The sequence below is a fragment of the Corvus kubaryi genome, unplaced genomic scaffold (assembly GCF_017639235.1).
Source record: "Corvus kubaryi isolate FWS band 111438036 unplaced genomic scaffold, C.kubaryi_AGA036_p1.0 37334, whole genome shotgun sequence".
Classification (NCBI taxonomy): domain Eukaryota; kingdom Metazoa; phylum Chordata; class Aves; order Passeriformes; family Corvidae; genus Corvus; species Corvus kubaryi.
In genome coordinates this window covers 8,185,731-8,198,234 of record NW_024581108.1, presented here as the reverse complement: position 1 = coordinate 8,198,234, position 12,504 = coordinate 8,185,731, and the positions used below count along the sequence as shown (strand labels likewise).

The 12,504-nt window shown below is 37.6% G+C and overlaps 1 protein-coding gene across 5 annotated transcripts in view; it reads right to left on the bottom strand.

The window, feature by feature from the left end:
- DPYD (dihydropyrimidine dehydrogenase) overlaps positions 1-12,504 on the bottom strand; it is a 353,009-nt gene that overhangs the window by 162,999 nt on the left and 177,506 nt on the right. For all 5 annotated transcript variants that reach the window (XM_042030116.1, XM_042030118.1, XM_042030120.1 and 2 more), the window contains 2 exons: positions 8,182-8,366; positions 717-932 (listed from right to left, as the gene is read on the bottom strand). In XM_042030116.1, the coding sequence (XP_041886050.1) occupies positions 717-932; positions 8,182-8,366 (401 nt within the window). The remainder of the gene's footprint in view (positions 1-716; positions 933-8,181; positions 8,367-12,504) is intronic.

Sequence of the window (12,504 nt, the reverse complement as noted above, 5' to 3'; positions counted from 1 at the left end):
TTGTTATTTTCTTTCACTATCTAAACTTCTTGCTCAGTCTCATTTTGCCATTTTGAATGTAGCAACAAGAAGTTGCAATTCTCCTGAATTCAAACAAGCAATTACATGCTTAAAAACACACAAAATGCTTTATTTAAGGTGCCACACTGAGCCATAGCCCTCAAGACTTAGAATTCTAACTCCTTCCTCCTCCACTACGTGTTACTGAAGGTTGATGTCACTGTGCTCTTCTCTCCATAGGCTTGTTTTATGTTGCCTCCATCCTTCTCTTCCACTACCCACCTAGCCTCCTCCTTGCAGCCACATTATCACATTGCAACTGCACCTCCAGTTCAATGGCTTATCTTGGCAGCCTCTGGCACAGAATCCGCCTTTCATGAGTTATGTGACAAAGTTGTTACTCATTCCCTTTGCATTCTGATCCTTCACAGAAAACACTTTCACTGCAGTATCTTAAAAAATGGATTTTTTCACTTAATAGTTGGCTAGTATTAAAGGTTGGGGCAATAAAAGGGAAGAATATAACAACAAAACCAGAAATTGTGTCACTGCGGTGTGGAAACCTCACAGACTAGTTGAACTACACAATGTATCATACCCTTCCCTGCTATCTTTATGCTAGTTGGATATAACAGAGCTATTCCCCAAAGATTCAGATTTTTCAAATACACAAAGAAATGGTTATATGCAAAATAGACATTAAAATATTTCCTCACCTTATCCAGGGAGAACGTTTTAGTGACAGCAAAGCCCCATCCAGCCTCAAATGCTCTTCGAATCATTGAAGAACTAGTAGTAGGGGTTGCACTGGCAAGGCCAAAAGGATTTGGAAACTTCAGTCCAGCCATTTCTACACTGATATCCACTAAATCGATAGGAGTATAGAAGAGTGGGAGTTCTGGAACCGTAGAAACTGCAACACCATATAAAGACTGAAAAAAACAAAACAAAACAAACCACAAAACCACAGAATTTTTTCTGATCTATTTTTATACAATTTATTATTAATCCTGATAAGGGAATAATTGATATATAACCCAAAGTTTATTCTATTTTGTGTTCAGACTTGCAAATCAGCAAAACATGCAAACACTTGCCTATGTAACATCTGCCCAAATAGTATTCATGCTGAAATACTATGCTATGCTGGAAAAACCTGAATGACAGTAACAACAATAATAAAGAAACAGTTATTTTACATCCTGTACTGATAAGCCTGGTTCAGTCCAAAGGTTTGTTCAGCCATTCTGAAGAGTTACCTCTGTTCCCTACAGCAGCCAGTAACAGCAAGACTGAAAAAACCCAGGGTATGCAGACAGACCCTTTCTAGTTTTCTTCTCAGGAGCCAATCTATAAAAAGTGTAGGAAATTGTGAAAAATGAGGGAAAGCATCATGTGGAGGATTACTCAGCATTAACTCCATGTATTGTGAACCTCTAAACCGTTTCCCCCTACTTTGAAAGGTTTTATATAGCCTACACAGCAGCACATCTATGCAAAACTAATATTGGGTTTATATTTATCTGTATTAGTATGAATATACTTCAAGACTGAAAAAAATTAAGAGTCTTATTTGCCATCAAAGAATATCATACATGTTATGGCTGTGCCACCACTATCACTTTTGTTTTCATTTGAAAGTGTCTTTTCTCTGAAGAGCCAGTGAGAAGCATTCAACATGTGTGTTGCATCTATTATAAAAATTGTAAAGAGAAAAGCTTTTCCCATGTATGGATACTAAACAGCATCTTAATCAGGCTGTGGTGGGTAGAATTTAAATCTTTGCTCACTCAAATGGTTGACTCAATAAAATCAGAAAGAAATAAAGCAGGAACTTCCAACACAGAGAAGTCCTACACTGTCTATGTTGCTAATAAGTCACAGGTAACAGCATAGCAGTTTCTTCTATCTTTAAAAAGATTTTTTTCAGCAGGACAAAAAGAACCAGTACTTGAAGTTTGGAGAAGATTTTCTATAGCAGAGTAAAAACCTCAGCCATTTACGAATTGCTGCCTTTTGGTTTTTTGGATTTTTTTTTTTTTAAGGAATTTATTTAATCAATTTTTACCTGTGAAAACTGATAAGCACAGATAGGATGAGTCCGTTTTAGTGCCTTTTGTTTCCTAGGCTGGTTTGAAACCTGAGAGTTCAGACCTGTTTGGTTTTGGGATTGTGTGGATTTCCATCACACTGTTCTGATCCCAGATCTTCAAATCTTCAGACAAAGAGAATACATTTTGGGACCAATTTTTCTGATGGCTTAAAAGCACTGAAAGCAGTGGAATTGTCCTAGCCTGAATTATGCGAACCTGAATGGATCCCTAATGGTGGACATTTTGAGAAAAGCTAATTTCTAAAGATCCCTAACACTTGGGACCAAACTCACTTCAGTATCACGACCTCTCTCAGCTAGAGGCCAATGCATTTACACTTTATAAAAAGCCAAACATGCCACATTTTCTCCTTCCTGAGTGTTCACTGCTTCCTGCATGTCATACTCCACAGGGCTATTTTTCTACACCAGGATAATCTGAGTTCTTCAAATGCCAAACAGCCTGGCATTCTACATCTCAAAAGCTTTTGTTGACTGGCAAATAAAAAAAATAGTTGGTGGGAAATGAAAAAAAGTATTTTCTTTTAATCTTTTTTTTACTTTGAGTTTGATTTCATCTTTTTAACTTTTTTTTTGTTTTCCTAAACTAATATTTCAACTGCAAAATGTTGTTTGCAATGCCAAACCAGAAAATTCTGGATCACACAATTCAAATTAAAGCATTTTTAAAATGCTACCACTTTTTGTCTCCTACACATCTGAAAGTGGGGAAATCTCCTGAAATCAATACTGATGTACTGAAATCTTAAAAAAAACCTCTTTGATTTTCATTACGTAAGAATGACATCAAAAAAAGACTTCAGGAAAAGGATTTGGTCAACTCTACTCTTTGCACACATCTGAGCAATAAACCTAATTTTCTAGTTCAAATTAATTTGCTATTCAGGATTGTTCGAATGTTCTCTGTGAATTTCAGTCTGAGGATTGCTCACACACTATTCATAGCTTGTACAACTGTAAATATTGTTTGCTATAAACAAATAGGCAGACAGTGCTGAATATGAAGCTGAAGTTCCATTGTAGTGTTTCTTTTCTCAAGGACAATTAAATCTCTAAAAGTTGTTTTCATCTAAAATGAATGTTGCTTAAATGTGATTCTTAGTGACCTTTCTGCTGTAAAATAGAAAGAAATCCTATACAAGACAAAAAAAAAAAAAAAATCCACCAAAGCAGTGTAAGACTTTTGAAGCCCATGGTTGAAAATAACCCACGCAGGAATAGGCCTTGCCTCCTGCATGCCATCATTCAAACCAGTCTAAAGCCACTTCCCAAACCATATATAAGGGCCCATTTTCCCTGCCTTACTTCCCCCTCCCAAAGAGCAGAACCACAAGGAATTCCACCCACATGCACTCAGCCCCACAAAATGTGCCTAATGGTTTGTTAATGATTAAGTGACCCAAGCACAGGTGGCAGGGGGAGAATTACAAAAGGTTTGAACGGAATAAACCAAGTATCTAAAAACACACAGGGGAAGGATGTAGCTGATGGTTCAGTAGTCAGTGGCAATACATCTTTGGAGATTTATCTCCCTCTTTCCTATCACTTCCTTTTTTACTCTATTTTTTCGCTGTTTTTTTCATTTCAGCACAATGCTTATAAAATAAATGTATTTTATAAGCCTTGATGCATTGTTTTCTACAAAGCAAAATTTTTGGCAAACAAAAATGTTATATAGCTTCCTGAAAGTGAAATCATCTTTATAATGAAGGATTTCCCTGACACTGCACAAACAAATCGGAAAAGAAAGCCTACAGGCAAGAGTTTATTTATAATAACTCTTCCCTTGATTTTTAGAAGTAGAGGACAAAAAGTGTGGCCCATTCTTCCTCTTAATTTGATGCCAACCAGCTGAGCTAACAATATTGCAGGTACTTGTTGCAATCATGACAATTTTTTGGAGACTGGAACAGGGTGGTGAAAAATCCCCAGCATGTTGCAAGCAGTGGGTCTACTTTACCCTAAACAGGATTCGCCTGAAGGCAAAAGCACATGGGCTGCAGTGCTGGGCTGAGAGACAGGAACTCAGCTTTGGACCTGATACAATTTTTGACATTAATTTTCTTTAGATGGAGAAAATTCTTAACCAGAGTGATATGGTCTAACTGCATTTCCTGGCCTTTAACAAAGATAGACTGTGAAAGCGAGTAGCTGTATTACTGTTATTTTTCACAGAGAGCCTTCTCCACAAATCCTACTGCCTGGAAGAGTTTTCCTGAATACTTCCATCTTACTCTGGCTTTCTTAAAGTCTGATCCTAAAACATGTTTTCTCCCTTGCTTCTGCTATCCTCTCTCCAATCATTCATTATTTAACTTTGTGGTAAACATGTTTATGTTATTTCATACAATCTCTGAATGGTTGTGGTTGGAAGGGATGCCTGGGGACTATCTTGTCCAACATCCTTGCTCAAAGCAGAGTCAGCTACAGCAGGTTTGCTCAGGGCTCTGTCCACCTTGACAGAGATTTTCTAAGTCCTAGCTTTCTCTTTCTGTAACAGACATACTGCTTACTCAGAGGCAAGCAACTAATTTACCAGGCTTCCTGAACTTGCCTTTAATTCACCTTTTTGCAAATGGTGCTTCATTGCTGCATGCTATTGTTTCATATGTTGTTCTAGCTAAACAAAGAGACATTCATTTTTTTCCTGCGGTTATCCTGAAAAGAAACAGACAACATAACTAATGGCTTCAAATTCAAGCTTCCTGGGAACCTCCCAATTCTGGTATTGATTATGAAATAATGTATATCCATATATGCTCAAGAAATATATGAGAATGGTCAATCTTGACACAGAATCAACACTATACTTTTCAGATAAAAAGCCCATATATTTTCTGACAGCATAGGTAAAGAAAAAATAGAAAATATACAATAGTAGTTCAAAATAACACTGTGATGTACTCAAAGTTCATCTTGAATAATGTTTTAGTGAAGTGCAATTTATATCAGACCTGTATTCTCTAAATGTATCATGTACATTTCAGTCTAGGAGAAGCATAAAAGAAACTTCCACACTGGAAGATTACAGTAAAGAAAAATAGATTTAAATAAAAGAAAACTTACTGTGAACCAGAACAAAAAAGTCACTTTTAAAGAGGCATTTTAGTGAGAAGAAGATGGAAGCTTGACTGTCATATATGGGAAAACAGTCCACATGTAAGTGTATGAATAGAGTAGGAGTGAGGCATTAAGACTGGCACAATCATCCAAGAAGAAAATACTGGAGCATCTTTGCTCTCAAGATAGGCATAGAAAATTAAAAGTTAATCCTGCAATAATTGTGAGCTACCTTGAATGTAACTATTATACTATTAAATCCATTCACTGAACAAAAAGAAATGAATGGTAACTGAGGCACAGAAGAGAACGGCAGCCTATATTGCTTCTGCACAAGATCATAAAGTCACTGTTGGACAAAAGCTAAGGATTACAATCCCCAAACTAAATAAATCACTAAGATTATTTAATTGAAATTTTTACATCATTCATGGAATAACACAAGAAGGCTGAATTGTGAGAAAATGTGAGTAGTGGATAGTTGCATGAATTGGGCTGATTCTGTTTGGATCTCCAAAGACTTGCAAGGAACGGTTCTAGGAAGACTGACTGCATTTCCTAACAGGTTCTACTACAACTATCCTTAGTTAGGCTTTGACCGGTCATGTTTATAGAAACTAACCTGACACAGCTGCAGGCAACAATTTCTGAGATGAACCCATGCCTCATATAGTGGGAGGAATATGTTAAGAGGCAGGAGATATTTAGGCAACTAATGATGGAAAGTTTCCAGCATAAGAGCAGCCAAGAAGCTTCTGTAAATAACTCTCAGTACTGAACATAAGGCATTTCTGCTGAAGAGTCCTTGAGTCTGGATCTCACGCCTGACTTGACCATGTGCCAGAGCTTGCAATGACTGGAGTTTCAGGGCACATATCAGGCCCATCTGTTCGCTTAGCCTTTTGCCTGGAGTAGGTTGGGATACAAGCAGCATGCTGTTCAAACAGTGCATTCTGCAAGGAGTCAGGATGGTGGGTTTGAGTTACACTTTGACATGGTCTTGGATTAGCTGAGAAATCCTACGGAATAGTTTTATTTTGATGAAGACTGACTGCATCATTTATAAATCCTGGTGCTGAGATAGTCGGTGATTTTGGAAATGGCTACTTACTCCTTAACTGAAACACAGATAGTATCAATGCATTTATTTAAAATTTAACATGTACTTGATTCAGAGGCTCAGATCACAGGATGGTTGCCTGCTTTAGAACCTCACAGCAGAGAGAGAATAAGGTGGTATGTAAGGGTATTTTTTCACTTGCTTTTGGAAGTTTCCAGAATACAGTTCAGCTGTGAACTGAGTGCGTGCACAAGGGCACAAGGGCACGCACACGTGCACACACCTGTCCCTATAAACAGTAGGGTAATACTATCCTTCTCTAAACAACTTCTTTAAAACCAAACTCTCCTCCAGTCACTAAAATTTCTACCAGGTCCAAACACTGGTGAAGTAAATTGCCAAATTACAGCATTTTGCACCACAGCAACCAGATTTTACAAGGGCTGCACATCCAAATAAATGCCTTTGGGCAACCCATTCATCTAACAGCTGGAAAGGTGACACTTGACATTTGGAAACTTTCCTGTGAAGATTGCTGTAAGGCTTTCCCATTAGCTTCCTGGTGAGACTGTAAGGTTGAATAAGCTGCCTTGAAACCTGCAAAGGGTAACAGAAATGCTCTAATATCACAAGTCTGCTTGATTTAAAATTCTAATTCTCAAGCCATGACTATTCAGATTTTTTCCAAAGTATTAAATACATTCCAGAGGGGGGGAAAAAAAAAGCTTTGAGGATGAAGCAACATGATAAAGGAGGGTTTTATAAGTGATGTCTGTATTTCTAAGAGGTTGAATAAGAAGACAAAAAAGAGGAGACACCCTCTCTCCCCTACCACAGTTACCCAAAATCACTGTGCACTGAGAAACTAAGCAAGCAGGTCAGGGATTAAAGATGTTTCACACTCAGCATTTTCATAGGGTCTAAGAAGGCAGGACACAAACAGTGCTTTAGAACAAGTGAGAAAAAATATGCACAGATACTAACAACAAGCTTTCAGTTGAAGTATTTTTAGGAAGTGAAATCAGACCCCAACAGCATGAAATTGCACAAACATGCAATCAGAGAGGCTTTGAGCAGATGGATGGGGGAGAAAGACATTGAGCTGTTACAGTCCCAACTTCAGTTGTTCAAATCTCTTTATGTGGGAGAATGAATCATGTATCATGTTTCTTAAAAGTTCCCTGCACTATGAACACACTTTTTGTCAGCTGGTTCTCCAGGCTGTCTCTGTGTCTCGGGAGGTTCCTTTGCAGCTCCTCTACTAGAGGAGTGCTCTTTTACTAGAAAAATCAGGGCAGAGGTGCTCAGTCAGCAACATGAAAGGAGAACCAAAGGGAGACACGTAGTTACCAGGTTTCTCAAGTCTGTATGCCTGACATTTCTGAGGAAAATTCTGCACTGCATTATTTGCCTATGTGCACTCAGTTTTTGTCAAGCTCTTGTATTCAGTTTATCAGTCTCATCAGAGCAAACTTGGGTTCCAGTGTAGACAATCTGAGAGTTCTGTAAACTGTTAGTAACCTAAAAATGCTTTCCCCAGGTAACACCATTGGCAGTAGTTAATTTTTACTTTATGGACTACTGGAAGATTTTACTTTTTAATACTTTTGGAGCTTAGTAGTTTTCCCAATTACCCAATCAGGGCTTCTACTCGAAGTGTCTGTTGTGCAGGGAGGCTTACTATTATTGAGTGGAATTCAGAGCTGGGGCCAAGAAAATGTTGCTTGAATTCTAGTGTTAAGATAATGTAAGAAAGCTGAGTTCATCTACCCAAACTCCAATATGTGATCCAAGCTGAATGAATCTGTAATGGTCTAATCATCAGATAATCTAGGTAATAGTTTCTCAAAATTTGTATAATTAATCAAAACCACAATGAAATTATTTTTAGAAGTATCTAAAAGCAGATAAAAATGGGAAAGAGAAAAACACTTTCAAAAAAAGTCACCTGTATGTATCTGTGCATGTACCAGGAAGCTTGTTTTCCATCGTTTACAGATTCCACTGTAGTGTTAGCAACACCACCAACGTCACCCCCTGCAAACACCCAGGGTTCACTCGTTTGCATAGTTTCTGGGTCTACTTCAGGGAGACCCCATCTGTTAAACTTGATAGGTGCCAAGGCCTCTCTGACTGTAATTAAATAAATGACAAATACGTTAATAAAAGAAAGAAAAAATTGTTGCTAAAATCTCTCAAATATATGCCTATAACAATAACAAAATTTAATGCTGAAAAAGATATCTCTCATAAAAGTCAAAACCATCCTGACTTAATATTCAAACTCAGAACATCCTGGAAGAAAGGCTCACTTCAAAACCTGTTACACATATTAAGAATAAAACCATAAAACCACAATCAAAATTAAATGCTTACATGAACAAAGTATGTTTTTGTATCTTTTTCACTACAATTTCTGAATGTTTTTTAAAGCATGCATTAGGAGATCTTAATATTTTTCATGCTATTAGTGAACAGCACATACAGGCAGTTTGCATGTAAAATATTATTGTCCTTCAAAATAATGTAGATGTGAAAATAAAAAAATGCTTTTATACTGCATGGCATTATATAAATGTAATTAAATACAAATAAATGTTCAGAAAAATATTCCATTAATATTTTTGAATTATTATATTCACAAGGCACTTCAAAGGAGCTTCATTAAGACACTCATGTTTTCAATAAATATTTTAGCAAATTTTGATGGCATCTATGAAAATAGGGGGGGGCCATATAGCTTTGTCTGCAGTACTGAAGATTCTGCAATAAAATGCAGCTTAAATTTGCAATGTCTCTCAGGGACATACCACTGGCAGATGCAGATTGCCAAGGTCAATTAAACTGATGTAGCTGCACTGTCATAAATGTGAAAGAGAAATCTGCCAGTTGAAGATGAAGATTTCTCCAATACAAAGGGCAAAGTCAGGGTACTGTCCCAGCACACGCCCCAGTACAGAGCAAGCTTCAAATGCAGCTTTCCTGTGCATCGCAGTGATGGGATTTCCTCCAAGGCTCTGTGTCTCCTTTCACCTCCAAATCAGATATTAGGAGTGTATTTCAAAGTGGAGGCTGTGCATAATCAGGAGCAAAATTATTAAACCAGAAGCAAGGTACAATCATTGTCACCTACTTGTCCCACCTATGCTCTCCTCCTCATCCTTGGCATTTACAAACACATCAAGAGGACTCAAATTCAAAAACCGTTTTTGCAACTTGTTCAGAAGCCTGAGTCACAGAAGACAGTTTTAAGCTGCAAGACTGTAGCAGATTTTCTACCAGAAGTATTTAATCTATCTGCAAGACCTATTGCTTGCACAATCTCTTCCACCTGGCATATACATGTGCCTTGACAAAAAAAGTATTTGGGTAGCAACAAACTCAAAAACTTAAGAAATTATTTCCTATAAAAATATATAAAGTATTGAAAGATCACATGAAACACAACCGTTAGAGTGAGACATTTTTGTCTGGAAAATGAGGGGTTTGGTTTGGTTGGGTTTGGGCTTTCTCTGTTTGTGTGGGTTTTTTTAAAGGACAGAGTTGGCTGATAGCAGTTTTATTAAAAATCCTTCAGAAATCAATACATTAACTTTCTCTTTGTGCCTCAGACTGTTTGTACTTCAAGAAAGCTTTTGATCATCTTACATTTGTCATATATAAGAACTTATTACATGCAGTTGTACTGTCTCAGCATGTGATCTAGACAACCCTCACAACTTAAATATGTACAGGCTTGTAAGGACATGTTTGGAAAAAAACAGAGGAAAACTTGGTACTGCAGGATTTGGTAGTGGGGATTTAATAGATGACTTATGTCTCTCTGAGACAGGACTGAACCACAGTAAAGGTGTCTGAGGACAACATGCTGTCGAAAAGGTAGTTTTTCAGACAAAATGATGTAAAACTGGAAGTTCTGACTACTTATTTCATCTTGTGGAAAAATAGGGTATTACCTCTGTTATCCTGGATCTATTACATTTCTCAAATCTCTTTGAATTGCTTTGTTCTAAAATAGCTGTCTGGACATAATTATACCAAAAGCTTTTTGAATGTGAAGAATGCCCAACATATGTTCACCTGAAACAGCTCTCTCTCCAGGCCTGGGGATTTGTCTGCCTGATCAGTATTTTTAAAATTGAGAAAGAACATTTCCCTGGTGGCAAGGTTGACATGGCATCCAACTGCTATTTCTTTCTGTCTTTCTCATAATCTCCAAGATTTAGGTTATATAAAAAAAAAGGGCACGGTTCAACAGCATTTTATATAAGAGTTCCTAACATCCTCACAATTTGGATCTGATACCTGGTGCAACTGAGAGGCTGAAGGGGCCACCTCCTAGACTACCTGCACAAAGAAGGGGAGAACTTTGGTCTTCACAAAGGGAAGTCCCTTCTCTGTCCCTGCAAGGGTGAGAGAGTGTCCAAGAGCCAAACATGAGCTTGAACTATTGGTTCTCTGAATTGGTGTTTGACACTGAACAACAAGCAAACCAGATATTTAATGTTTGGTGCACGATTTGGGACAGAGGTAAAGAATATCTTTTAAAACCTTCACCCTCACAGTTTCAGTCCTCAAAGTTTAAAACTAACATAGCTTTTCTCTTGAAAATTTGAACTACAATCCTGTGTTTATGCTGCCTTCTCCTCCACAGTCTAGTGAGACATTATATATCATTTGAAAAGATCCTTCTGGATGAAAGACAACATACAATTTAATTATTCTACTGCTATCAAGTAATACTAACACAAATAACACCAAACAAAAGAACAGTGCTGAATATATTTTCCAAATTTGCTATATTCACAGAGCAAACAAACACAAATGGAAACACAGCAGCAAATTATAGCATTTGCAAAAGCAATATTAAAATATAAGTGAATACAGAAAAAATATTTTAATTAACAAAACAAATCAAATGGAAAAGATTCCTCAAATAAAGCTTTAAAAGTGAGTCTCTGTGTGACTGCCATGACTAATTATGCATCCATGTAATGTGTGTTCAATTTGGGCTTATTTAAATAGCAGAAATGCTCATTAGCTGCAGTATATCTGTGAAGCTTCAATAAACAGTTTAATGGTTTTTATGTTTAACCAATTTCGTAAGTTCCTATAATTTTAGCTTTAGTAGCTCATTAATGTTACTTTTGATATCCATCTTACAGAATTCCTTTAAAGTGAATAGTAGCATTACTTCTGAAAAATACAAATATACTATAACTTTCTGATTCTAAAATGTATAATTACAGCTGTCACATGCACTAACAGATTAACTGCTGACACTGCCCAGTCTAAATGCCCAGCAAATAAAGAAAGGCACGATCATGCTTCCAACATTCTCTACTCCACTAGTGTACTGAACAGGATTAAAAAGTGGTTTGACTGGACAAAGCTGAGTCCCGCTATGCTGGGAAAGGGCCATCCTGCAAGCTGCTACTGACTTTGTTTTCTGTCACCAGCAAGTAAAAGTGTCTGATGTCTATCAGAGTTTCTGCCCTAAGTAAAAACGGCTTTAGAAATCATCATGAAGCCACTTCTGGATATTGGAAATGGGTAATCATTTCAGCGTGTGTGTACCAGTTTGGCCAAATTTAGAAATATATCCTCTGAGAAAGGCAGGTCACCACCCCTCCCCCACCAGGTTCGGGAAAAAATAAATTTTCCTCAAAGGAAAATGAAAGAGATAAAAACTATTTATTTAACAAACACATGGGAAAAGGATAATAATGCTAAATAATAAAATCTCTCACTGTGGAGAAAAAACCTGGGAAAGTGTTAGAGTCCTCCCTTTGCTCTCCTCGGAGCTGGGACTTGGCCCAGGGCCAGGCCCTCTGCGCTCAGTGGAAAGTCCTCCTGATGTGCTCTGATATTGAAGCAGTCCAGTAGAAAAGGGAGAAAATCCGAAATTCCAGGGAAGGAAAAAAAGTTCAACTCTCAGTCTCTCTCCGGAGAAAAAGAAACTGAACTACTGGCCAAAACCGGGCAACCGCAAGCCAGGTGCCTCCTCCCTCCCCTGCTGCAGCTGGAAAGAAAAGTCCCTATCTCTGTGTGACCTTGAACAAGCTGCAAACTGCTTTGAAAAATTTTTGCTCAGTTTTTCCTTCCCCCTCTCAGGCTCAGTTTAGAGGCATAAAAAGGCATAAAAATTAATTCCTGGGCATAGGGCAGCAATATGGGATACACATCATAAAGTCACCCCAAGACATTCCACCCCTTATCCCACATCGTTGGCTCAATGCCCAAACTAATATATTCTAACTCTACACACACA